Source organism: Carettochelys insculpta, chromosome 3, assembly GCF_033958435.1.
Source record: "Carettochelys insculpta isolate YL-2023 chromosome 3, ASM3395843v1, whole genome shotgun sequence".
Taxonomy (NCBI): Eukaryota; Metazoa; Chordata; order Testudines; family Carettochelyidae; genus Carettochelys; species Carettochelys insculpta.
In genome coordinates this window covers 53,975,460-54,003,005 of record NC_134139.1, presented here as the reverse complement: position 1 = coordinate 54,003,005, position 27,546 = coordinate 53,975,460, and the positions used below count along the sequence as shown (strand labels likewise).

The 27,546-nt window shown below is 43.5% G+C and overlaps 1 protein-coding gene across 3 annotated transcripts in view; it reads left to right on the top strand.

The window, feature by feature from the left end:
* Positions 1-27,273, top strand: part of PSEN2 (presenilin 2) — a 29,518-nt gene extending 2,245 nt beyond the window's left edge. For all 3 annotated transcript variants that reach the window (XM_074989873.1, XM_074989871.1, XM_074989872.1), the window contains 10 exons: positions 7,208-7,372; positions 8,957-9,183; positions 10,172-10,313; positions 12,352-12,419; positions 13,577-13,797; positions 15,023-15,121; positions 19,076-19,153; positions 20,226-20,348; positions 20,982-21,100; positions 24,524-27,273. In XM_074989873.1, coding sequence (XP_074845974.1) covers positions 7,226-7,372; positions 8,957-9,183; positions 10,172-10,313; positions 12,352-12,419; positions 13,577-13,797; positions 15,023-15,121; positions 19,076-19,153; positions 20,226-20,348; positions 20,982-21,100; positions 24,524-24,679 — 1,380 coding nt within the window. In that variant the 5' untranslated portion in view covers positions 7,208-7,225 and the 3' untranslated portion in view covers positions 24,680-27,273. The remainder of the gene's footprint in view (positions 1-7,207; positions 7,373-8,956; positions 9,184-10,171; positions 10,314-12,351; positions 12,420-13,576; positions 13,798-15,022; positions 15,122-19,075; positions 19,154-20,225; positions 20,349-20,981; positions 21,101-24,523) is intronic.
* The last annotated feature ends 273 nt before the right edge of the window (positions 27,274-27,546 follow it).

Below are 27,546 nucleotides of genomic sequence, written 5' to 3'. Positions count from 1 at the left end.
CAGGGCTTAAAATAGAGATGAAAGTGTGTTGCCCAAAATCAACTTGTAAAGCTCTGTCACAGAGTTTCAACTAACCCAAGAATTCTCTAGTGCCACTCAAGGACTTTCACCACAAGATCAACAACATTCCTCCCCTCCAGCTGACTCTCTAATTCCAAGACAGATGAATTCTGTACGGTGTGTGATTTTAATGGGAAGCTTGAAGTGAGGCACCTTTGGTTGAATCTGTAAAATTAGGTGCGGTCTCCTCTCCTTGGACATTAAAGATCTTTCCTAGCAGACAGTCTTACTTCTTTCTAGACCAAAACTTTACATCTCTAGCAGCATGCTGGTTTGTTGCCAGTGCCAGCCCTCACTTCAAAGGTAGCTGATGCTGCTGTTGGCAAATGGTTTACATAGCCCTGTTGGGTTCTTGGGATGAAACACATTGTACAAATACATAGTATTTATCATCTCCCTGCTGTTCAGGCTCAGAAACAGCTGCAAAAGTGTAACTAAAACAGGGAGGTCTGTGCCAATGTGCTGAGCCTGCAACAATGGTCCTCGAAGGAGTGAACTGCCCCTTTGATCTGTCTGAGGTCTGAACTCAGTTGCCCAGGTACTTATCTACTTTAAGGCTACGTCTGCACAAGAGAACTTCCAACTGCATAGTTGTACCACAGAGCAGTGGTAGCTATGTTGGCTGGTGAAATTTCAACTTATGGTACCATAGTGGGTAGTGGTTGGGAGCCTGAGGTGCAGGAGGACAGGTAATAGCATTTAATAATAAAGAGCAAACCAACTCTAGGGAGCCCAGCAAAGCACATAAGGTGTAATCAAGCCTTGTTCAAGAGACATGTTTTCAATGTCTGCAGAATTTACTCTGAGCCTCCTGTCATTTGGGGGACTTGTATACATGAGGTTTATTTTTGTGGGTGGAGTTTAAGATTAATATTGCCTTTATCTTTGTTTTCCCAGTTATTTTCTAAAAACTCCCTATTCCCCCATTTGTGTGTTTGCCAATAGAGGTGACTCTGGCAGCCTAACTTCAAGGAAAACCTACTTATATTACTTCAGAGCTTTTTCTTGAGCTAAACCTAGCTAGAAAAAAATAGGCCTCCTCACCTAATTACAAACAAAGAGAACTGTATAAGTAGGTCTCAAAACTTTAAAGTCAATTAATAAATTTTCCACCACCATAAATGAGCCATTCCGTGCCATATATGTGTGTTGTATAAAGGGAACTTTAGCTTACAAAGGAATTAGCCTACAAAGGAAACTATGCATGTTACAGTGGAATAATGATGCTGTTTGTGGGCCATATCCTCAGTTCTGTCAAATTCAGTGGAGCTACACCCAGCTGACCCCACCATGTGAAATAGTTCTTTTCCTCTTCTCAAATGTATCAGCTTCTCAGACAGGTGGTAGGAAGCATGTGGGTGATGACAAAGGCCGGGGGTTTTGAGCCGGGACTTCTGGGTTCCCTCTTCATCTCTTTCATTTATTTATAGCAATTATTTAGTATCATAGCGTCACCTGCCATTTCGCTCTTGTCATCCATGCTTGCAGGATCTGCCTCTTGACACCTAAGATTTTTTTTTTTTAAATAACTTAAGAGAATTCTACCAACCCCTGGCTTTACAGGGGGATAAGTAGAAAAAACTGTGTGATCTTGTCACTTATTAGGATCATATTGAAAAGTAATGTTGCTTTTCCTTGTCTACTTTATTCACTGGCTTACACTCAAAAGTTTTCTGAACAATACAAATGATTAAGCCTATGTTTGTTTACTTTTTCCTTTGAAAGCTGCTGGTGGCATAAAAGAAGTGTTCATCTTGACCTTTCCTGCTTTCGTCACTGATTTCCTTTAGTCTTCTGGCCACAGCCTAGGAGAACTTTGTCAGTACACAACTTCTATCTGGTAAAGTGGCCAACTATAGCAGACTCTATGGATGCAACTTTCTTTGCTTCCTGTTGGGTGGAACTCCATTGCTCTCCTTAGCCAGGAATCCTCTGGGTTCATATACGCTCATCCCTCGTTAAACGAGTACTTCACTTGCGAGTACTCGCTAAAATGAGGGACACGTTTACTTACCATAGTTCACTCTACGAGTGAACTCCCCCGCTAATATGAGGATAATCCCCTCTGTGTGGCAGCCTGAGCCCCGCACCTCCACTGGCCCTGCTGAGCCTACCCAGGGCAGCCTGACACTCCCCACAACCCTTGGCCCCGCAGCAGCCTGACCCGCACCCCCCCCCTTCCTAGCTGCCGGCCCCTCAGACTGGCCCCATGGCAGCCTGACCCCTGTGCCGGCCCCACGGCCCAAACCCGCGGCAGCCTTAAACGCCCCCCACCGGCCCCGCAGACTGGCCCTGTGGCAGCCTGACCCCTGGCTCCCCTCCCAGCCAGCCCGGTAGACCTAACCTGCCGCAGCCTGACCTCACGCCCCTGCTGGACCACACACGCAACCTTCAGTAGCCTGAACCCCACCCAGCCACCAGGTTTTAACCCTTCCTCCCACTCATGGCCCTAAACTGCCCCCAGCCTTTAACCTTTTCCCACCCCAAACCCAAGGTTCACTTACGTTCCAAAAGCAGCGCTACTGGCTGCCATTCTTTCCCCCAGCTCTAGGAACCAATCAGAGACTTTTACATGTATTTTAATGAGAATTTAGTGTCCCTCTTATGAGTTTTTGCCTATGAGCACAAAGTTGGGAACCGATTGTATCCGTAGAGCGAGGGATGAGTGTATACCTCTTTACCGTCCACTGTTTCAGGGAAACCTGTCAACAGTAGTCCATTAGACAAAAATGGTGTAGAAACAAACAGTTCTACTTAGACCTTCTCCACTTGGTCAGCTGGTGCTCTCTCTCCATTGTGTAGTCTTTCTGCTTGAAGCGTGAGCTCCTTAAGCAGGAGAAAAACAAGGCCTTTGACTCTGCACAGCTCTTAGCACGCTGACCATGCTCAACAAATGCATGAGAGAGGGGTCAGGTTGGACCTTAAAATCTTAGTTAAATGTTTTGTAGCAAGTGCTGCTTGAACTGCTAGACCCGATGGTCCAGAATACACCTTTTTAGAATCAGGTACAGGTTGAAACTCTCTCATCTGACACCCTTGGGACTTGACCAGTGTCAGACAAGAGAATTTGCCAGACGGTGGAACGTCAGTGTTGTCTAGCAGCATTACTAACCCTTCCACTGCACACTGGACTCTTAGAAGACACTTAGGGGTAAATTACAGTTAAATAACAGCACCCATTGAGGACCAGGACTGGTGGCTGTAAACAAACTTTATGGGACCATGGGGAAGCCTGGCCACACCCATGATAGGAGGCTGTCTGGCTAACTAAAATTGTGCTGAATTACAGTTGTGGATTGTGGATTAAGGAGGCTCAGCCTGTAGAAGAAATGGGGGTATTAGAGAAGCTGACTGCCAGATTCTGAGAGAAAGGGATGGGAATGTTCTTATTTGTCTCCATTTTGGGACAAATTTACCGACCTCCAAGGGGTTAATTCCCATAAGGAAGAAGATTCAGAAAGGAAATAGGACCATTCTAGCTTTGCATGGAATCGGTCCTCTTGGAATAGTATCCATTGAAGGGTCAGTTGCTTGTACCAATGTAGGCTATGTCTAGACTGCAGGTTTCCATCAACCAAACTTCTGTTGACAGAAGTTTTGTCAGCAAAGCATGCATCCAGACTTCAGATTTCTTGGGGGAGAGCTACAGGTCAGGAGCGTTCTGTTGATGCCCCTGTACATCTTGTTCTACGAGGAAGAAGGGATGTCTCAACACACGAGTTTTTCTGACATTTGGTCTTGTGTGGACAGGCCAAATGTTGGAAAAAACTTCTCCTGACAGAATTGTCTGCAAAAGATATGCAAATGCAATTTGCATATCTTTTGCAGATGGTTCTCAGCAATCTAGACACAGCCCTAGACCAGACCTTCTGATGCTGTATTGTTACATCAGAGACTTATAGCCAACGCACCATTAAAGCAAAACTTTACAAGCAAAGGAAGGCGGGATTGGTAAAACCACTTGTCTTGATCTGATCTTAAATTTAATGTGATTGGGACTATCTTAAAATTACTTTGTCACATCTGTGCATTTCTTTTATTCCCCCTTCAAAGAGATGCTGTCAAGCTTTTATAGAACCTGATTTAAAATGCAAAATGTCCTTTTGTCTTGCTAACCCTAAGATTATTGAAATTGCCAGTGCCCAAGGTTAGTGAAAGTGGAAGAAGTTTTGAGACTGTAACTGCTACTTCTGCTTCTTGTGCCAAGTGCAGAAGTGAAACATCTTTGCCGGTTAAAACAGGCTACTGGTCCTGTGAAGTAGCATTATGCTGTATTGTTCAAGTTGCAGAAGCTGATGGGGAAAGCTTACACCCAAATATCTAGGTGGTGGTGGTTCTGCTGTGCGGGCAGGGGACAGGACTTGACGATTTCTCAAGGCGCCTTCCAGTTCTAGTGTTCTATGATTCTGACTTTTTCTGCTCTGTGTGTGTGTGTGTGTACTTTGCTGAATATATTAAAGATGTGTAAAAACCTAAAATTGGGGCTACGCTGCTTGAGACTGGCCTATTTGTTCTTCACTTGGTTCTCTGACACATACAGAAGCTGTGTGGAGTCATTTCAGCTATGTTGGCTGGAGGGCTAGTAGACAGATGTTATAGTCAGCAGCATATATTATCTTGCCTTTTCTCCTTTCACTGATTCAGAAGGATGCAATGTGTGAGTGACTGTGTATAAAACACAACCCTGACTTCCCCTTTATAGACTCAACTTCATGTGTTTCATAACTTGCCTAGTTTCTAGAGAGTTGGGTCAAAATTTTCAAGAATTGTGAAAACAACAGGAGGTCCTGTGGCACCTTAAAGACTAACACATTTATTTGGGCATAAGATTTAGTAGGTTTTTGCCTGTGAAAGCTTATGCCTGAATAAATCTGTTAGTCTTTAAGGTGCCACAGGACTCCTTGTTTTTGTGGACACAGCCAACCTGGCTGTCCCTGTGATACAAGAAATGTGAGTGCACGTGTACTTTTCGTTGTCTGAGTGTTCTGAGAATTACCCATCAGCAGGTGACCTGCCTGTGCAAGATGGACAGCCACAAAAGTGCAGGAATGCTTCTGAGAACTTGAGTCACCAGGTTTTACTCTGCTGAGCAAGAACATAGCCCTGAATGGAGTGCTTCTACCATCTCTTTCACTGCTGAACTGTGTTGCTTTTACTGATAATGCAGGAATCACACTGATAATTCAGGCTTTGAAGGGAAAATAGGGGAGACTCTTTTGGAAAGAGTATTTCATGCGGGAGGTGGATTTTTCTTTCTGAAAAGTCCTCTTTGAGGGGAAGGGACAAAGTGAGTGAGGGTCAAGAGTAGTTGAGGGGATTTCTTTATTTTTCGTAAAGCTAAGCACAGTGAGAAGAGAGAGCAGTCTCCTAGCTCTCTCTCACACCACCACATCTGAAACTCTAGGCTATGCTCTCTTCCAGAAGGTCCTGCTGCTTGGATGGTGGGCGTGAATCAGGACTTGGTCAGTGGCAATGGCCAACTCACTGAAATTCTCTTACTTCTATTTCAGGTTTAAAAGGGGGACCAACAGCTGCCTCTTGTGCTGAGGTGGGCTTCTTTGTCATGGTCCTTGGATTAAATTTACCATAAATATTGTGAGGAGTCTCATGCTTACAGCTTTTAAGTGAATCGACACAAAGGGTTGGTTTTGCCTTCACCGAACGTGCCTGCAAAACTAGAAGTGACCAGATTCATTTAGCTGCCTCTCTAAATTGAACAGTGAAGTGCTAAATCCTGGGCAGAGCTGCCCTGAATCTGCTGCAGCACAGAAGCCTCTCTGATAAGCATGGGGAAGCAAAGTAGGTACATTTTTCAGGCTGACTGAAATCCTTGGCTAATGTATGCTGGCAAGGGCAGACCTCTTAGTCTCTCCACTGAGTTAAAATAAACAACGTTGTTCCTCTTCTCTGTGTCACTATTTTTAGTTTCTGAATAGCTGCATATGGAATCAGGTGAACACAATGACATCTGTACTGTTAAATTCCAAGCTGTTCCCCTTTCAAGTGTCTTCATCTTTCTCTACGAAACAGTGCAGCTGGGGCAGTGTTGGCTAACTTGCAGTGGGAGAGCATTCTTATTTCAGGAAATCAGTCTTCCTGTCATGCTCAGTAGGGGAGCGGAATAATTCCCTTTGAAATTCATATGTAGGTAGTCCATCGTGTCTGACGATGACGTCTTGAGCTTGCACAGGCTCATCGGTTGTGGACTCACATGTGGCTGAGGAGTCCAAGCTTTGAACGGCATGGGCGTTCACAGTGGGGGTAAGGGAATTGTCCTGGCTCTGTTGGTGTGGCTGCTGCTGTTGCTTTCTTCCTTTCACGAGCATCAATGAGGCGCACGCGTCGCTGCTCTTCAGGGTTGTCATACGCGTGTCGTACGAGAGCACGCCAGCCTGTTTGATCTTTTGCATGCTGCTCTAGCTGATCTGGTTTTAAACCAGCATAAGCAATGTTAGCCTTCGCGCAGTCCTTATATCTCTTGCGAGGCCTAACTTGATTCCTTTTGCCCTGAGAGAGTTCACCATCGAGGAGTTGCTTAGGGATTCTCAACTCCTCCATTCGTATGACGAAGGCTGCTATATACGTGCATTTCAATGGATTGGCTGGACTCTGACTCAGGTTCTCAGTGACCAAAGCTTTACCAACGTCTGGCTGCTGCTTGATGGCTTGTGCATTGAATCCAATCGGCTTTCAAGCAGAGAAATGGTAAGAGAGCTCACAACTGGCTACCAACAGAGGTGATACATTAATTGGGCCATTGAAGAATGAGCTGCGCTCCAACTCTTAAGAGGTCCTTCTTTCCTCCTCACCACTGTGCCTCAACTTGGAGACAGAACAGCTACTGCAGCCATGCACACTGGCTAAAAAGAGGACTTGAATCTCATTTGGCTGCTAATGGAGCACTGAATTCCACTTCCCCAGCCCAAGTGGAGAAGAAAAAGCCCGCTATCTAACTGCGTCTAGAACATGTGTTTTTCAGTGTGCTAGTTTATCGTGGTGCAGTAAGATAGGAAGTCACAACGCCTACTAGAACATCCCCATTGCAACTGCACTTCTTGTTTAGGTTTCCAGTTCGGTGTCTGTGGCTTTTAGTTTGTTTCATGGCTTTAATGTTTTCTCTCTCTCCTCTTATTGTGTTTGCTTCAAGGCACTGTGTGTGAAACCAATGATGATTACATTCATGAACAGCTCAGACAGCGAAGAGGAAGCCTGCAATGAGAGAACATCACTGATGTCAGCAGAAAGCCCTCCTGTACCCTCTTATCAGGATGGCCTGCAAGCACCGGAAGAAGCAGAAACCCAGGCCCACAGGGTAATAATATAATGCAGATACACATCTCCTAGAACTGGAAGGGACCTTGGGAGGTCATCTAGTCCAGTCCCCTGCCTTCTTGGCAGGACCAAGCACCATCTCTGACATCTGTTTGCCCCAATCCCTAAATGGCCTCTTCAAGGATTGAGCTCACAACCCAGGCTTTAGCAGGCCAATGCTCAAACCACTGAGCTATCCCTGTGTACAGCTTCAGGAAAGGGAGGGAATGTGATATGTTGCCACTGCTGCTTTGCTGACCAAATCATGCAGTGCTTTCTAGGGGAGATCAGCCCTTGTTTTGCAGGTACTGCAGTTTGTGTATTTCTTAAATAACAGCAAGAGTGCTCACTGCCATTTTCCCATAATGGTCTTTTCTTTCCCTGTCTCTGCAGGCCCCTCTGTTGCCAGTTGCTAGAGTTATAGGTTTTAAGTGTGATCTGATTCACGTGATTTTTCTTTTTTTTGGAAGGATGCTCTTGCTGGCTCTTTAATCAAACAAGGAAGCTTTCAACTAGCCGCCTGATCTACTCTCCAGAGCTTCCTCTGTTGTGGGCAAATGAAACAGATGTTAAATTGGATCTGATCCAAGTAATAGTGAATCAGATTATTAGAACTAGGAAAGGACCTTGATGTCATCAAGTCCAATCCCCTATGCTCGCAGCAGGACAAAACACCATCTAGATCATCTCTGACAGGTGTTTGTTTAACCTGTTCCTAGAGATCTCCAATGATGGAAATGCCACAATCTCCCTAGGCAATTTATTCCGGTGTTTAACCACCCTGACAGTTGGGAAGTTTTTTCTAACGTCCAATTTAAACCTCCCGTGTTGCAGTTTAAGCCCATTGCTCCTTCTGTCCTGTGGTCAGAGGCTAAGGAGAATAATATTTCTCCTGAAGCAACCCTGTAACACAAGAACAGGCTTGCTGAAAGAACAGATTCAAATGGTGGAGCGTCTGACCTTTCAGCTGGAATTTCCTTTACTTCTAATTTTGTGTGTACCTCTCTTCCCCAAATTTTAAATATCTGCAGATGTTTATGTTTTAGATCAGAGCTTCCCAAACTTTATATAGTTGGAACCCATTTTTTTTCCAGTACCCTTTTTTGTGGCCCAAAAATATAAATGCATCTGTTTAAAAAAAATGAAAAATTAATTTTCATTGTTTTATTTATTCACAATAATAATAGTACATAATATAAATCTTGATTATAAAATACTTAAGTGCCTAACTTCTTGTTACCTTAATTATGCAGGAAAATAGGAAATGTACCAAATTCGTAGGATCGTGCACGATAATTTGTATTTTTTCTAAGGACGGGTATTTTTTTTTCCCCCAAGGAGCAATACTGAGCCATGGACCCTGCTTGGGGAAATGTTGCTTAAGATTTTTAAAAATTTTTTTCCAATTTGTTTGCATGTCCAGCACAGGTGGTGGTGTCATTGTGAGTCCTAAGGCTTACATGTTCACTTCCACTTAAAGCTCCTTATGGGGTGCTGCTGTATATTACTAGGAAATGTAATTGGTGAATGCTCGGCGTAGAAAATAAAGAGGGTCTTATGCATGTGCTCTAACCCCTTTTTTCAGAAGAGGCATACTGGTGGCAGTCGTAGCCCTAGTGATGTCGATGGAGGAAATGCTGACTCAGGACTTCCAGCGAGAGCCGTCACTCTGGACAATGAGGAAGAGGAACTGACGCTGAAATATGGAGCAAAGCATGTGATCATGCTCTTCGTGCCTGTCACGCTGTGTATGATTGTTGTTGTTGCCACCATAAAGTCGGTGCGCTTCTACACGGAGAAGAATGGGCAGCTGTACGTAGGTTCCTAAAAGCAGTGTATGCATGTGTGGCTGTCCTTTCTTGAATGATGAGCACTTCCTGTGTACGCAGAACTGGATGTAATGGTGACCTTATGCAGCGGAATGGGAAAACCCTTATCTACTCAGTTAAGAGTTAACTCTGTTAACAAAGACTGATCTTTTTGAACAATCCAAAATATACTAAATGTAGGTGACAGGAGTGAATCCTAGTGTACCTGTTACAAACCAGAGTGAGGAAATGGGCACTGATATTAGGGTGGTCATCTGGACAGGCCTTTAACTGATTTGATTCCAGCTACCTCGGAGATTGTAAAGAAGTTGCTTCCCACTGCATTATAGAAACTGAGGTCGGATTCCCAGTCTCTTCATCCACCAGCTGGCAGCAAATAGGACATAGTGCAAATCACTTGGTGGTTGGCAGAGACGCTTACTGCTCGGTGGTCTCTGTGTGGCTTTTACAGATTCGCATTCAGAGGCACAGAAAAGTTCCATCTATTCCCCCTTGATGAGGACAATGACTGAGGCCATTGTTGAGGCTGTACTGGGGGAGGGAAGGGGGGGAGTGCGTTTCATTAGGGGATTGAAAGGGGATTTCATGTTCCTGGAATATTGTGGAAGGAAATGAAATGTTACGATGTGCGAAACATGGAAGTGAGATTAATACCCTAGAAATCAATGGTGCAGTCTTTTTACCTTATCACACACAATATATAGAGCAGAAATACAAGGTTCCAGAGACAAGCAACAGAAATAACAAGTAGCCTGAAGAGACTTCCATGAGCACAAAGAATGTCTTTTAAACAAAGATGCTGTAGTTAATGGTCACTTCCCTATTAGTGGCCCAAAGGATTCCCTGCCGTGCATGCTCACTAAGAACATGTTGGGATTCCTGTGATCATGGAAATCAGACACTGACCTCAGTGGCTCTGAAATAGTCTAGTGCCTATCTGTTTCCTATGTTGCATCTTGTTTGTTCTGCAGGATCTACACCCCTTTTAGTGAAGATACGCCTTCTGTGGGCCAGCGTCTCCTCAACTCCGTGCTAAACACCATCATAATGATCAGTGTTATCATCATAATGACCGTGTTCCTGGTTGTACTGTATAAATATCGTTGTTACAAGGTAAGGGATTTATGCTGGACAAAATAAAAGTCCTATAGCAGGGATGGGGATCCAGCCCTGCAAGGCTCAGGGCTCCCCTCCCCAACATCCAGCATGCAGCAACTGGGCGGGGGTGAGGTGTGCGTTGGAGCCCTCAGCTTCATGGCCTGGAGTCAGGCAAGGTAGGACGGTTCCAGCCCATGGTCTCTGCCTGGTGAGGGCAGGAAGTGGTACTGCCACCACTCCTCCTCCCCATCCTGCGGTGGGGGAATGGCAACACAGTGCTGCCTGGATAGGCTTCCCCCACTGCTTTGATTGGCTGGAATTCTGGCCAATCAGTAGCAGGGAGGGGTGGTGGCTGGGAATGGCAGTAGGAAGGCCTTTCCAGTAAGTGCCTCCCCTTACTCATAGTCTATTCCTGCATTCCTGGGGTCCCAGAAGAGTTAGTCTGGCCTGGGGGAAGCCCTTCTGGACCTCAGTTCCCACCTTCGATCACCTGCCCATGGTGTTGGAGCACGAAGGGAGTGGGGTATCTCAGTCAGGGGTCAGATCATTCAGGGTTCTCCCCAGCTCTCCTATAGTAATCAGCAAAATCATCTGAAATTAGCTTCAGAGGGTTTGTGTGGTGGTGAGAGACATGTAGGCATTGCATTAGCGCCTCTAAATTTTACACCTAATTAGAATCTCCTTTTAGAATAGCAGTTACCAGCAGTTTTAGACTTTATTATCATGCCTCTTCACAACCAGTTGGCATTCACAGATAACTAACCTGCTGCTGGTCTTATTTTTGTGACTGTTAGCTGCTCATAGCTAGATTTCTTTTTGTATAGTGTAAAACCAAAACCACATAGGCCCCATCTCCCACCTCTTGCCTGCAACAAACTACAACAGCCGTTGTGTAAAGTTCAGCACTGAACTAAAACTGCATTTTCTTTGTGTCTCCACTTCTTGCAGTTGGTTTTGAGGTATGGTCACTCTGGAATTTAAGCACTTCAGAAATCACACTTCACGTGTAACAGAGCTGTATAACTGCTCTGTCTACGCTCCAGGTTAACCTGAGTTTATTAAATAAAACTTGTGGATTTCCTCTCCCACCCTCTCCCCAGCTCTATTCTGTAAATTAAAGGTCTGTGACTTTGTTCTGTGGTTTCCATTTTGGCTTCAATCCTTTAGTTTTGAGTGAGGATATGAGAGAATTTAATTTCTGCCCTAACTGATATTGGCAAATGAAGATAGCATGGTTGTATCAAGACATCTCCCCAGTTTCCTCTTTTTCAAGAGTGTAAGACCAGCTTTCTGAGAAGTAAATAGTCCCTGGCTGTGAGGATTGGTTTGGAGTTGTCTGTGGTGGGTGGAGTAGGGGAGGAGAAGTAGTTAAAGGAAATTCATTTCTTGCCATGTTGTGTGAAATGTCAGCAGGCTGCCCAGGAAGCGATGTGAGACTTCTTTTATGGGGTGGAGAGCTGAAAGAGATTTTGACAGCTGAATGTCTTCCCAGAGAACAGAGAAGGAAAAGACAAAGCAATTAAAAACAGAGTCTGGGTGCTGGGGAGAGGGGAGCACCAGAAGGGTGTGGGAGAAGAAGTGAACTAAGTGTCCTTCTGCCTCTGGATCTGATCAATTGGAGCACAGCTGAGAACGTTCAGGGTGGAAGGAATCAGCTGTGAAAGCAGATGATGAATTCAGAGGCTTAGCTGCAGATAATCAGAGTCCTCCTCTAGCTTTGTCATTGGCAATTTGAACCAGGGAGGTTTCAGTGTTGTGGAGCAGTTGGAAGCCAGACTGCAGTGGATCCAAAAGGGAATTGGAGGAGAGGAAACTGCAGCAGCAGGGTACAAGTAGCATGCTTAAAGAGCTTGTAAAGCCAGAGAGAAATGGGGGGTAGGAGGTAATTGGGTAGCCTATGGGTGTCCCTCTCCCTTTCCTATGGAGTGCACATGTGTTGAGGGGTAGACCTGGCAACCCGTGGAGGTCCCTGACAACAGCGGTGCATGCAGTACTACCCTGTGAAGACGTCATCCACCCATCTCAGCTACTCTCCTGTCTTTCCATTGAACAGTTTATCCACGGCTGGTTGATTCTTTCATCACTGATGCTGCTTTTCCTTTTCACCTACATCTATCTAGGGTAAGCGCAGACATTCTGCTGGTACTGTAGTAATTGAGTAATTCATTAAACTCTTGTGTTTGCAGCAGATAGTGAAACTCATGCCAAGAAAAACATAATCGTCTTTCCCTCATGTATCAGCAAAGACTGAAGTGTAGCTGGAAACAGGGTCCTGTAACTCAGACTTTGTTGTCTTTACAAAACGTACTATGGTCTGTCATCTGGCATATTTATGATACGTTGTCAGGCTAACTAAGCCTCAGTAGACAAAAAAAACCTGTTTGCCTTATCTTTGCCTTTTAAATATGGCAAATGGCGTTCCTTCCACAGAAGGCTCCCTGGTAGTGAAGGGTGGTGGCTATTGCTGATGTTTCCAGCTGTTTAGTGCAGTAATGGCACCAGGAAACTGGGCCTGAGAGACCCTTTTCTGAGGGTGGAAGTGGGAGTGCTATTACTTGAAACAATATGCTTCCTTTTACAGAGACATAGTGCCAATTTTTTCTCCCTTCAGTTCTGAGTCACACCTTACATCTAACTTGCTAATGACAGTTTTCTTTATTTTGTCTTGAAATTGAACCTTGGACAGGGTGTTTCTCATTTTCTGGCTCTGCTAAATGCTGTCCACAAGGCTGCACTCTATTTTCAGCTCAGTCTGGAAATTTTGCTCACCTGAGTGAGCAATCGTGTCATTTGGCGTCATTCACTGTTGATGCCATAAGTATAAAGCAACACAATACTTGTATGCTGTGTGGTGTCCACCCTGTCGCCATAAAACATTGGAGAACTGGGAGGAGTCCTTGACTGCAAGGCCAGTGGACAGTTGTGATGGGAAGTAATGATGGCGGTTCCTGCTGTGGGTGGCAAAAACAAGTTTGTGGAACTGGTGCTGCTTCCAGCTAGGCCTTATGGGATTGCTGCTCCTGTCAGCCCATGTGCAACAGGATGGCCTTAGTTTGGGTGACCGCCGTAGCTCTCCTGGGGAGTTCGGATGCTGGGAATGGGGAGGCCCAACTTACAGGTCTGTCAAAGTCTTTCTCTTGGGCAAGAGGAATTTTTTTTAATTCAGGATCTGACTTCATCTTAGTCAGCCCTGAAGTGTGTTTGACTAGTGCTGTGAGGACATCTTGCCTGTCAACTCTCTGTTGCTTGGCTCAATCATCTTTTGGGTTGTTCTGCAGTGAAGTACTGAAGACCTACAATGTGGCCATGGATTACCCCACCTTGTTCTTTATCATCTGGAATTTTGGAGCGGTTGGGATGATTTGTATCCACTGGAAAGGTCCCTTGCAGCTCCAGCAGGCCTATCTCATTATGATCAGTGCTCTGATGGCACTGGTTTTCATTAAATATCTACCCGAATGGTCAGCGTGGGTCATTCTAGGAGCCATTTCCATTTATGGTAAGGGTTGGATGTGATGGTTATAATGCCTGCTTTCTAATTAAAGTGTAGAACTGACGTAGGAGGAATGGCTGAATTTATTGAATCCCTTGGTGTGGGAAGTGGGCTTTACCCAGGGGTAACCTTGCAGTAATGCAAAACTCATTGACCCTTTCTGGGAAAATTCTAGTTTTTGGCATCACAGGAAGCCCTTGATTTAATGGACTAATGGGGGGGAAAGGGTGTCGATTAAACCCGAACATCAGTTAAATTATGGTTTACTATGAACCACCCCTGCCAGGCTCCCCCAGTCCCATGGCCACAGGAGGGGCCACCGGAGTCTGCTGCTGGCGGCCTTGCTGCAGCAGTAAGGGTCCCACTGTGGCTGGGGGCCCACTGCATGTGGCAGCAAGAGCTGCTGCTGCTGCTGCCTGGAAGAGCCACTGCCAATTGCTGGAGATGCAACGCGCTCCTCCCACCACTGGTGGGGCATGTACGCGAGTGCCATCTGCCAACGTACGCGTACCACCCCTGGTGGGAGGAGCATGTGGCGGTGCCAGGGGAAGTGGCTGCAGCTCTGGCTCTGCAGTGGTAAGTCCTTTGGGGTGGGGGGGGAGGTGGGTGAGTATTTAGGATTTTACGGGCCCTGGTTAAGTGAACTTCGGGAACAACTGACTTCATTGTTCCCAAAGACTGCCAATCGAGGCCCATAAAATCAAGGGCTTACTGTAAATACAAAGATGTGCTGGCAGAACTAGGGGAAACTTACCTGCTGATGTTCTCAGGGGGTTGGGAGTTTTGAAGGGGGAAGCTGGCACCCAGGCATTAAAGGTACAAATGCACAAACTGTGCAAATGACAAAACAATAAGGGTTTTGAAACAAGGGATGTGGAAACATGAATAATCAATGCTATGTGCAGTCTGATCCTGTACAGTTCCGTTGCACTACACGCTCATTTTTAGGAAATGAGGGTTGATTTTTAGGGCACTAAGGTTAATCAGAACTCTGAAAAAAAGTCTTACAAGGTTAAATTTGAGAGGTTGTATTTCAGCAAAGGGATTCTTTGAGGAGGCTAACTGAGGTGGTGTTATGGCGATCTTACCCACTTTACATCACACCTCTGGTGCATCAGATATCTCCAGATGTCATTTTGAGGGGAGTTGGGGAAAGAATTGCCTGGTAGCTTTGACACACACAAAATATGTGGCTGGAGATGAGAGAGCCTGACCCTTTTTTTCTTCACAGATCTGATAGCTGTGCTGTGTCCCAAAGGACCATTGAGAATGCTGGTAGAAACTGCACAGGAGAGAAATGAACCTATATTTCCAGCATTAATCTATTCTTGTGAGTAATCTCTGCCAGATTTGAAAGTTAATATTTTAACAGGATCTATGTTGGTTCCAAGCTTATGTTCACACTGGCAGTTTGGCTCATTGGTACAGAGTATTTATCCTAGAACAAACAATTTTGTATTGTCTAAACTAGTGTATCCTCAGAGGCACTAAGACCACGTACTAGGGAGAGTGAAGTGTCTGCTCTACAGCCTTGGCCTTTAGCTCATGTGGAAGAGCACAGGACTTTTGACCCTAAGGTTGCAGTTCAGTCCCCTCTGCTGACAACCTGGCTGTGTTGGTGGTACACCAGCATTTAAAAAGATGGTGGCTAATTCAAGCTAACAGGTGGTCACTTAATTAAAGCTGCACTGGGGCCACAAACTCTAGTGTAGACATGCCCCTAAAAATTCAGTTAACTATTTATCGACCAGTTTTTGTCACTTTAGATAACATTGGCATGTGTGTTGTGTGGGTTACACTCGACATCTTTTAAGCTGTGAATCAGCCTATTGTAGTATTAAACACAAGCAATGTTAAAAGAACTTTAAAGGCTGCAAAGTCAAGCACTCTTATGTAGGGAATGGGAGAATTAAGGTTACTCGGATACTTGGAATTATATAGCACTTTGTATGTTCAGAGCATGCATCCCATTGATTAGATACCATTTTGAGTACTCAGCATTTCTGCAAATAAGGACTCCTGGGCCTCAAGTTGATAGGACAACCAAATGTCTCAACTTTATTGGGACAGTCCCTTTATTGGGGCTTTGTCTTAAATAGACATTTCTTACATCTCCACCCCATTCCTGCTTTTTCACACGTGTTGTCTGGTTACCCTTTAAGTTAAATATCCAGAAGTGAGGAATACACAGGCAGTCACTTGGTTTTAAGTGACTTGTCCAGTATCCTGCAGGTACTCTGGCAGAGGCAGGGATAGACTCTAGCTCTCAAGGGCAGCATTCAGCTGCCTGAACCATGAGATTGTCCTTTCTCCTCCTGTGGTCCCCTGCCTTGTTCACCATACATCTTCTAACTCTGGAACAAATGAAGTGGGGGTTCTGCAGGCCTCTTTCCTTTCACAACCCTGATTGATTCTTTGTAAAGGTTCATCTTGTGCACTGAATGAAATGGGCCCAATGGGTAAAGAGTGATTATACAATTAAAGACCATATGGTGGTGTGTGTGCTCAAGAGGATTATGCTGTAAGGTGCTGAAGCGTCTCCAGGGTGTACGCAGTATTCAGAGATTTTAGTTGCTAAATTGTAAGATGTCTTCATGAACCTGAGCAAGCCTCAATTTTTCAGAAGCTTAAAACTTGGCCAAAATTGGGCAGATGTTCACAGGAACAGCAAAAGGCATGTCCTTAGCACATTGTCCACCTTCTGCTAATTTTCAAGTTCATGCTCCAAAGTATGGTGGTACTAGAACCTCTCACAGAAAAGGTCATCAGATTTTTTTTTAAAAGTATGGGCATGTAACATTTTTCCTAGCCTTGTCTTGCAAACAGCTAGTCTTTTGATAGACACTTAATTTTTTTTTCCCCTCCCCCAACCTTATGCATGTAACCAGTGTGAAAAATATCTGTGCAGGCCATTGAAGTTTGGTAATATTTTATAAGCAACTGAAATCAGGGTCTTATGGGAGGTCAGGCAACCTTTATAATAGGTGGTGCTACGATGAAATCTCATGATGAGATTTCTGTGTAAGAAAGTGGTATGCATGAGAATCAATGTCTCCTTCACGGTATCCGAAGTCCTAGAGAGAAACATAACCATCCAACTTGTACTACAGGTTGAACCTCTCTAGTCTGGAAATCTCTTGTCTGGCACCATCCACAATCTGGCATTTTAGTTAGCTGAACGACCACTTACCATGGGTGTGGCCAAGTTTTCTGTGGTCCATAAAGTTTTACAATCACCATTTCTGGCTTTCTGTGTTCTTTGCTGTTGATTAGCTGTAATTTACCCCCAAAATGTCTTCTAAGAACCCAGTAAGCAGTGGAAGTGTTGATAATATTGGTAGGCAACGCTGACCTCCTGTGGTTTGGAAAACTCTCTCATCTGGTACCAGTCAGATCCCAAGGGTACGGGAATAGAGAGGTTCACGCTGCAGTGTTTTAGCCAGTGACCACTGCATGCAAAGGAAACCCATTTATGCCTACGTTGGTCCCTCCATAAGACTCCAAACTGGCATCTCCAAGGGTACAGTCTTATAATATTAGCTATTACAGGGCAACAGGTGCCACAGTAATGTCACAGCTCTATCATGTCATATGCCTTTGAGGAGTTTGGCCTGCATTGCCCACTGATATGGCTACACCCTGCCAAAGAAGCTTGGGTGCAACAATCCTGACAGCAGAATTGCTCAGTAGATCACGGATACTACTATAGGAGCTCTTTCTAGTCTGTATAGGTACATGGTCACACCTATCACCCTGTTACTTGAGCACCTTTAGTGGGACATTAAGCAATATGCACACGTCTGGCAAGTGGCTGGTTCTCAACTTTGTTTTGTTGTTGCTTGTTACCCGCTTTCACAAGGAATCACAGTCATTTTTTAATTGGTGCAGCATTTTCCCCTGCTCCTCCTCCATTCTAGAAATATATTATTCAGAAACAGCACGTAGAGCTTGGCACCGCAGATATTTAATATCTTAATTAACCTGTGTGATCCTTAAACCCATATAGGAAAATGGAAAGTGAGGGAATGTGCTTTTTTTACTACTTAGCCTCTGCTGGTTTCCGAGCCTGACATGCCTCATCTCCAGAAGTGAAATGTTTGTGACAATAAATCCCTCGGTAGGGCCCTTATTATGAAAGTAGCAATGCTATAGCTGGTACCACAGTAACATTGCTATTCAGATAACGTCTGCAGCACTGAATCTATGGTGAACATTTCTTTTGGATGCAGGTTGCTCATTATGGCAGATGGAAATTGACATAGGCTGATATAGGTGCTCTTTTAATGAAGCCTTTTTCCGGTTCACCCTATTGCCATAGAGTGATTGAAGAGGATTTCTCTGGGATGTGTTGCTTTTTAGCAAGGGTTCTGTTAAGCTGAGGGTGAGAGGGAGGACTGGATAGTCTGACTCTCAGCTAATAGACCATGAACGTATTCCACTGGAGAGGAAAAACAGAACATAGTTACTCCACACAAAGTTTATTTTGCCTGACATCTGTGTTTCCATTGTGAAACTAGATGCTTCCTTGCTACAACTGAACCTTGAATGGAATAGCAGACTATATCTGCCTTTGCTCTTTCAATAATTCCGCTGAAGAAACCAGGGCCCTACTGTACATCTCAAATCAATCTCAGCCCTACTTCTTCGTCAGGGAGTCAACTCAGAAGTAAACCCCAAACCCTCTGTCTTCCCTTGGATATTACCACTTACCTCCCCTGAGGCATCTGACATCCTCTTCCCCGACTCCTTTAAAGAAAAACAAAAGTGAAAGGGTAGCCAATCAGAAATAAAAAACAGAAAACCTTCTCTCCATTCTAGGTAAGTGGGTTGCGATATTCTCGTTACCAAAGAATGTTACAGCAAATATAGCACTAACATTCCCCTTAATAGCACTGTTTCCTGGGCCACCCCTTTCCTTTAGCAGATGAAGTGACTACAAATGAAGTAGAGGCTCCTAATATAAGGGCTTTAGCTTTCTGAGTTCCACAGAAAACAAAAGTGGCTTCCCAGCCTGCAATAACTTGCCATCTCAGTACTGACACCTGTAATATGCTGCCTCCCTCTGTTTTCCCCTTGCAAAGTAAATGAGTAGGAAAACGGAACATATGGCTTTGGAGAACAGCCCAGGTGTGGGGTTTGAATGTTTTCCCACAGGGTGATGTCTAGTTTAATCCTGAATTTTATGCAGCAGGAAGATCAAGTAGCAACAATGAAATACTGTCTATCTCCTCTGAACAGTCAGTGGCCTACAATTCTCTACACACATTCTTTTTTTTCCCTGCAGCTGCTATGGCGTGGACAGTAGGAATGGCAAAGCCAGACCCAGCTTCAAGGGGCCCTACTCAGCAGACATGGGATTCAGGTTTGTTTTGCTGTTTGATGTAGAATGATGTCCTGTAGTTCGTGTGTTTGGTTTTCAAATTGCAAAGCTCCGGCATAATAAATGCAAGTCCTTCTTAATTAAACTTTTGCATGATTTGTAGTTTGTTTTTCTGTTGTGTGCCAGACAAGACAATATTAAAACCTCAAAGATTTGTGTTTTCTCAAACCTTCACCTGTCTTGTCAATAATGATTAGCAAAGCGCTGCAGGAAGGTCTGGTATTAAGACTTAATTACTTTTTATATTATTGTGGCTTTTTTGAATATGCTTTCAAGTGCAGTTAGTAAAATCCCAATTATCTAAATGCTTGGGGCATGTCTGGATTTTTCACATAAGTGTTCAACTGCAATTAGTGTTTACTTTATAACTTGAAGTCAAACTACACATCTTAAAAGTGAATGAGCATAACCTGCCTTGTGAGGTAGTATCTGTGAATACGGCGGTTTTACTACAAATTGTGGTTCCAGTAAATCACTAAAAATATCTGGTTTTATTGCACTTCAGAAGCTAGTAGTATCTTTCTTTAAACAGTGTTTAATTTTGTTTTAAAAGTGAGGGGGACAAAACAAATGAACCTTTAAGGCTTGATATGTTCACAATAAACAAAACCTAACTATGTTTAGTACACTAACATACAGTAGCAATTGTACCTTTGCTTGGACTAGAAGTGAATTGTCTGGTGACAGGTAATATTAATGTTGTAGTCTGCTTGCTTGTATTTGCAACAATGTGTTTGAGATCCCTCCCCACCAGTTAGTGTTAAAGTTCCTGTTGTATCCCATGTAGAAGAACTTGTTCAAGCCATTTTACTTCAGTAAGGCAGTTTTGACAGGGTTTATTTATTTTTTTTTTTAAAAGGGTTATTTGCTGCATGAAAAATGTAGTAAGTGCCTTTAACTCCTGATGACTACTACCGTTGTACACAGACTTTGCCCGCACGTTCTTTTGGTTTGTCATGGGGAATCCCCTTTGCAAGTGGGGCTGACCTCCTGTTTCTAAAAACATTTGATCAACATATATCTCATCTTATTTCTTGTGTTTGTGTGAATCCAGCTGAAGATATGAGAGAGAACCATGACAATCCTGCATACATGGATTCCGAAGTCTCCGAGGCCAGGAGTCCAGCTCTGATCCATCCAACCACTTCCTTATTAGAAGAGCTGGAAGAGGAGGAAAGTAAGACAGACAAGTCTTGACAACGTGCTTTTTATATGTCATTGCCACCATATACAGTAAAGATCAAATTCTCTCCTACTCTTGCTCATATTGGGACCAACTTGCTCACTGAAACAAATGGGATGATCTGAAAAGTAAGATATGACTGAGTAAGAAAGCTTTCATAGTCTGACCACAGGGATTTTCATGCTGTGGTATCTAGTCTAAATATGCTTAGAACAGCAGGCTCTTATTCCTAAGGGCTGCTCTTCACACAGTGTTTGGGTTTTTTGTACCAATTTAACAATATCCATTTAGAAATTGATGTAACTATACTGATTTCTAAATGTATATAGTTGTCAGGGGAACCTCATGGGTGGATTCAGCCATAATCAGTACAAGGGTGTTTCATGTCTGGTAATCATAAACTCTCCTTATAATAATAAACACTTTTATCTTAGTATAACTTCCTGTGTTAGGGAGTTGTACACCTCTTATCTATATCTGTGTACAATTCAATATAGTTAAATGGGTACAAAATCATCATGGTGATCTGAGGAGGGAGTCAAGAGTGGAAACTTTGCATTAGAGATGGGAGAAGCAAGGAGAACAAAAATAAACACAAGCATTGATTTGAATTTTTTGCTTTAACAGGGGGTGTCAAGCTAGGCCTGGGAGACTTCATATTTTACAGCGTGCTTGTAGGGAAAGCAGCGGCTGCTGCTAGTGGAGACTGGAATACGACACTGGCCTGCTTTGTAGCAATTCTTATAGTAAGTGAAATTGTAAAAGTTCCTTTTTGTTGCAATACCAGAAAGTATGTGACACTGATGGGCATATAGGTAACTCCTCACTGTTAAATGCTGTGTAATACATGGGAAAAATCCACATGTGACTCTAACCATTGTACTGTATGCACAGGTGATCAGCATGAGCCCTCTGATATCTCTGGGACAAGAAGGTGATCAGCTGTGAACTGAGCCTTTGGGACAAAAAACCCTTACATAACAAACAAAGGCTAGTCTAACTAGAAGAGGTACAGCAGCACAGCTGTGCATTTGTAGCGTGTCTGGTGAAGACACTCTAAGACGATGGGCAAGAGTTCTCCTGTTGACTTACTTACTCCATCTTTTGGCAGAGGTGATGGCTATGTCAGAGGGAGAAATTCTCCCAGCAATGTAGTGCTGTCTACACTGGCACTTAAGTGTAATTTCATTTCACTCAGGGATGTGGACTCTTCACATTCCTGAATACCATAAGTTAGACTGAAGTAAGTAGTAGCATAGAAAAGGTCTAAAATCCTTAACAGCTGCTGTGTGGAGCTCATTGGGTGGTGGAATAAGGACCTGGGGAAGGCAGTTCAAATTGAACTGCCGAGGTTCATGCTTCAATGGATAGCAACTGGGGCTCTTGTCACATTTAGTATGAGACCTCTGGGCTTAACTGGCAAGTACAGACCAAAAAAAATCTGCCTCTTGTTGACAGGAGCCGCCTCACAAGGATAGAAGAGGTTTGTACACCTCCTTGGTATTAGTCACCCTGACAAACTGATGAACTTTGTAGGCCTTGGGACTGGAAAGCAACAGAAGTACTGGAGGGAACTCCTCTGAAACTGTCCATATTGTAGCTGTCATTGAACCGAGTCATGCAAGGGGCTCTGCAACTTGCAAATCGGATCACAATGTGTGGTGAAGAGTGCTGCTACAGGCACTGATGCTGTCAGTATTTTAATGAAAGGTGCATGCTGAGCAGTGGTATAAATTTAGTGGGGAAAAGAAGCAACTAACAGTGTGTTGAACATAGAGGGTGTGTGAGTCTAGCTTTAAACCCAGCTTTAAAAATCTCACTATGGGAAAAGACCTGTTAGGTTATCTAATCCATCCTTTGAGCAGATCTCTTTCCTACAGCAAATGCTCTCTAGAGTTTGCCATGAGACAATCTGCACGGTATTGTTTTCCCTAAAATATACAGTAGACCCCTGAGTTATGCAAAGGTGGTGTTCCTGGGCAACTGCGTGTAACTCAAATTTCGTGCAAGTCGGGAGGAGCCAGGAACCAGGTGGCAGCCTGGCTCACAGCTCCCCTGTACTTGTGGGAGCTGGGAAACTGACCAGCACTGGTGCATTGGTCAGTTTCTTGTGTCCAGTGAGTTGCAGGCGGGAGAGAGCTTGGCTCTGGGCTGCAGACTGCTCACAGGAGAGGGGAAGCTGACCGGTGCTGCTGTGCTGGTCAGTTTCCCTGCTCCTGTCAGGGGTGGCAGCCAAGAGTCAGGCTTTCAGCTGCTGCCCCTGACAGGAGCAGGGAAACTGACCAGCTCAGTGATTGGTCAGTTTCCCCGTTTCTCTGAGTGGCAAGGGAGCTGTCTCCTGGCAGCCCGGAACCAGGAGTCAGCTCCCTGCCGTTCAGTTGTGTAAAGGGGTGCCCTGGCACTTCGAAGTACCAACGCATGAGGTGCGGCTAGTCGTGAGCCGGTACTTTGAAGTTTAAAACTTCGAAGTTGCCGCAGGGGGGAATTTGCTTAATGAAGTGTTGCCTATGCAGCGCAGCACTTCATTAATGAACTCCCAACACCGTACTTACCATCCTTCCTTTGAAGGAGGGTGGTAGTGTAGACAAGCCCTAAAAAATGGCAGCATTTACAACACATAATTAATGAAATCAATCCAGGAGTCCCTGTGTGCTGAACTTGCCCTCAAGAGTTTGCCATGTGGGAATGCAGGTTTTGGACTTTTTTTCACTTAGGCCGTTTCTACACATGCCACTTTCTGCGAAAGTAGCATGCTAATAAACAGCCCAAAATATGCTAATGAGGGACAGATGCAAACTCCACACACCTCATTAGCATAAGGTCACATGGTTTGGAGTTCAGAAGACGCTGTTCTGGACTCCAAAACAACGTGTAGAAGCTCAGCCCCTGGGGGCATCTTCCAGAAGGAAATCCTCCTTCCAGAGGCCCCTTCTGTGGAGAAAGTGGCATGTGTGGAAACGACCTTAGTTACGCTGGCGGTGTCCATGTATAGTGTTGTTTTGAAGTATTTGTTTATGTAGTCCTCTTCATAGCTAAGGAGTTGTGAAATCTGTGGCTTAGTGCTTGGTTTTCTGTTGATAAACAGACAAGGGTTGTGTGTTTTGTTTTTTGTTTTTTTTTTCCCCCTTAACAAAAGATTTTTGCTTACACAATCCAGTACAAATTCATTGTCCAGTGCACTGCTCTGCACCATCCTCTGGAAAAACAGATTCTCTCCAAAGCCCCAGTGTCTTCCTTTCCATGTCTGGAGGAGCTGTGCATTGTACATGGCTTGCATTTTTTTTGTGGAAGGGATGCAGTGGGATGTCCTTGATGGCAAGAAATCCCTGGTGGGAGGGGAGTGCAGCCACTGAATAACTTACTTGAATTTGGTTAGATTCTAATCAGCCTTGAAATATGGGGATCTTGACTGAAAAAAGGACTGGGTCTGCTTATCACTAGCCACTGGCTGTTCCAGAGTTGAAGGAGAACCTAACCTCTCTCACTGGTGGTAATCCTTTAAAGAATTCAGACAACTGAAGGAAATGGTACCCAGATGTTTGTGTGCGCACTCCTTCCCCGCCTCTTAAAAACCTCCCAAAACTGCAACTTAGGCTCTGTTAAAAGTACTCTAATTAAAACTGAAACCTTGGCATGTTCTACAGCCAGAACAAGTACAGAGCAAGTCAGAGGAGGAATCAGGGATTTTGTGTCCCGTCCCCCCCCGCCCAGACCTTTAACATCTTTCCAGTTGTCAAAATAGATCTGCTATATGCTAACCCTTGTATGGAAAATGAAGCTCGGGTTTGTAGCTAACTTACACACTTTATCTGTAACCGATCAGTAAATACTACAGGAAGATTTTGAAATAATAGTATAAATTTATTTCAATGGTAGTTTATATATCAAGAAGGACATTGGTGCATCTCACTTATACTGCCTTCCTGGTTGAGAGAGCTTGTGATCTAGATTCCTCAGGGAGGCCCATGTCCCCTCAAACTGTGGATCAGAATGAAAACAGGCTGCCATTCTGCGTGAAGCTGGGGACTATATCCTATCCCCTCTAGCCCAGGCAGAATTCCTTTTCTGTGCAGTGCATACTATATTAACAACATGCTGTGCTGCCCACAACAAAAGCCTTTCTGAGTCTATGTAATGTCTGCTTTTGACTTTGTTCCCTTCTCTGTTAGGGTTTATGTCTGACTCTCTTATTGCTGGCTGTGTTCAAGAAAGCATTGCCTGCTCTTCCCATCTCCATCACCTTTGGCTTGATATTCTACTTCTCAACAGACAACCTTGTGCGGCCTTTCATGGACACGCTTGCATCCCATCAATTGTATATTTAAAGGTGAAGACAAAAGAAAGATAAGTTGCAAGGTTTTTTTCCTTAAAGTATGGCATTTTAAATTAAGGAAGTTATACAGTTTTACACTTAGTGCCATATATTTTTAAGAGAACTTTTTAAATCTATCATGGGATACTTAGTAAAATCTAGTAGCTAATATTTGGGGCGTTTTCAAGGGAGTTAAGGCCCTAACTCCTTTGAAATTCATGGAAATAGAGTACCTAACTCCCTAGGCCTCCTTTGAAAACTTAGCTTTTGCACTGATGCCCCAGCAGTACCTGAATGCATTTGATCTAAACATCTCCTGTTGCAAATAGCCTGTATGTAGTTAGGGTGACCATCTGTCCCATATTTGGTAGGATGGTCCTGTATTTGGAACGCTACTTTTTTTTTTTCTTTAAAGGGACCAATTTTCTCAAATTTGGGCCCTCCTCCCACTGACCTTTTTCCCCCCCCAGTGGCAGCACAGCTGCTGGCTGGAGAGCATGTAGGTCACTTCCCCAAGCTTTGGGGAAGTGGGGAGAGCATGTCCCTGCTGCTTTCCAGGGGTTCCTGGGGAGGGCCAGCAGCTGCTGCCTCCTTCCTGGCTCCCCAGGGCTTGGTCAAGCAGGGAGGAGCTGCCCTCCCCACCCCCAGTATATCGCTGTCCCATATCTGGGACCGGGAGATGTGGTCACCTTATACGTAGTACAGGTGGACAGAAATGAAGAACCTTACATGTGCATTTTGGAGGAGCTATGACCAATGTTCATGGTTTGACATGAAGTTGCCAAGAGGGTCGATTTGTGCTAACACTAGTTGAAAGTCAGTCACAGAATCACATTTGGACAAATGAGGTGGTCTATGTACATACAGGAGAGTAGACTAATGTAACTGGCTGCAAAGATTAGACCACAGGGAAGTTTCCAGCAGTTTGGGCCCAATTCTGGAAATCCGACTGAAATCTGGATTTGTCCCTTTGTTTAAAAATGTTTTACTATTACCCTAATGGGACATGGCAATCAGAGTGTTTTTCTTTGTAACAAGATGCCCTTGGATGGATCTAAAAATATGAGCCTCTACTGACTGAGCTAGAAGCTCAAAGGCTATGTGCAAACTCATTAGCCTCTAAGTGGATTAATCATACTGGAAGTGAGTTACATTTTCCTATCTTGTCCTAGCAGTTAAAGTGCTTGAAAACATCTTTGTTCAATATTACAAACCTCAGATGACCAAAAATGTTGGAAATATGACAGAACTTCAATTAAACCAGTTTAACTGTAACTTCCTGTGCATGTTCTTGGTTTGATTCCTGTGTCATGTAATCACACTATGGGGAGAACTGTTACTTCTCCTTTATAAAGAGATTGTCTTATACTGACCTAGGCTTGACTTATCTATTTTTTGGTATTGTTTAAATACTTTTTATGACAAGCTTAGAAATACCATATAAATATTTATTGAAAGAGTGACTATTTTGGAAATACATTGCTATAGTTTGTATCCAAATGTGAATAGGATTTTTTTTAAAAATCTGCAAACTGTCATTCTAAATAAGGCATAGTGGAAGCTGCAAATAATTAGAAGGCTAATATGACCCTATAAAAACCATAGTTCCAGTTGCCAGTTAATGTCTGAGACCTTCTTGTTAGATACATTAACCATTCTCTGTTTTTTTCATTGTATTCATTTTCGTCCAAAAGTCCCATTTTTAAAAAATAGAACTCCTTTGATTTAGTTGGTCGGGTGCATAAACAAGCTATTAATTTTTCTTTGACAGTTAATTGATGTGCAAAATATATCTTTGCAAAAGGCTTGTGCAAACAAATATGATATTGACAAGAGTATAAATTAACGTCTACAAATATTCTCTTTAGACAAGGCACTGACTTATGTATTTTTAATTATTTTTCCAATAGACATGTGAAATCTAACCTACTTTGATATTTAAAAGGATGCTTATTTAATATATTACTAAAGAGTAATTAAAATAGTTTAAAATCCAATTTTATTTTGGATTATAAGGATTTTATGTGTATCAGCTTGGACAAACACTCAGTTCTGCTTTTTGTTGTGTGTGCTTTACTGTCATTTTCTCACTACTTCTATGTGTAGATTATAAATGCAGCAGCAGAGGAATTAATTGTTTCTAAAAGATGTTTCCATGGGAACCTGAAAAGAATGAACATATTTCTGTTTAGTTTTAAGGTTTGTGTATTTTTTTTTAAATAAAATACCTAAATTTTGGGTCTGATTTGAATGTGATCACATTTAATATTTTAACTAGGCAATTTTTTTCCTTAGCATAGTATGGAGAGGGCGTCAAATCTTTTATATATAATGAAGAAAATCATGCAGGCTGCACGTGTTTCATGGCCTATTTCTGTAAGAATTAATTTTTTTTAGGCAATGTGAAATTATAAATGAACATCGATACCTCATCTGGGGTAAATTCACATAACTCAACTAAGGGTGATGGTGCTATACTTATATCAGTGGAGGATCTGGCTCTGAATGAGCACCTCTGCCTAAAATCGTTCTTTAGTGTGTAATTAATAGGCAACTTAAGAAAAGACTCTTGTCAGTGCAATTAAACATATTATCATGGAGGTTTAGTGATGGAGTATATTGTGTTCACACTGGAGTGGGGTTAACGCTGCAAAAGATTATATATAACTAAAATATATATGTGTGCAACTTTTCAAATGACCTTGGATGATTAGTATGAATTTCTCTGATACGCATATGCATTGCACAAGAGCTTTACTAATGATGTTAGTGTAGTGCAGAACACTTGGGAAGGGAGGGCAGAATGGGAAAAACTCAGGTCAGCCACAAACTTGAAGGAGAAGATGGGAAGTGCAGCACAGTGCCTAACGTGAGACTTTT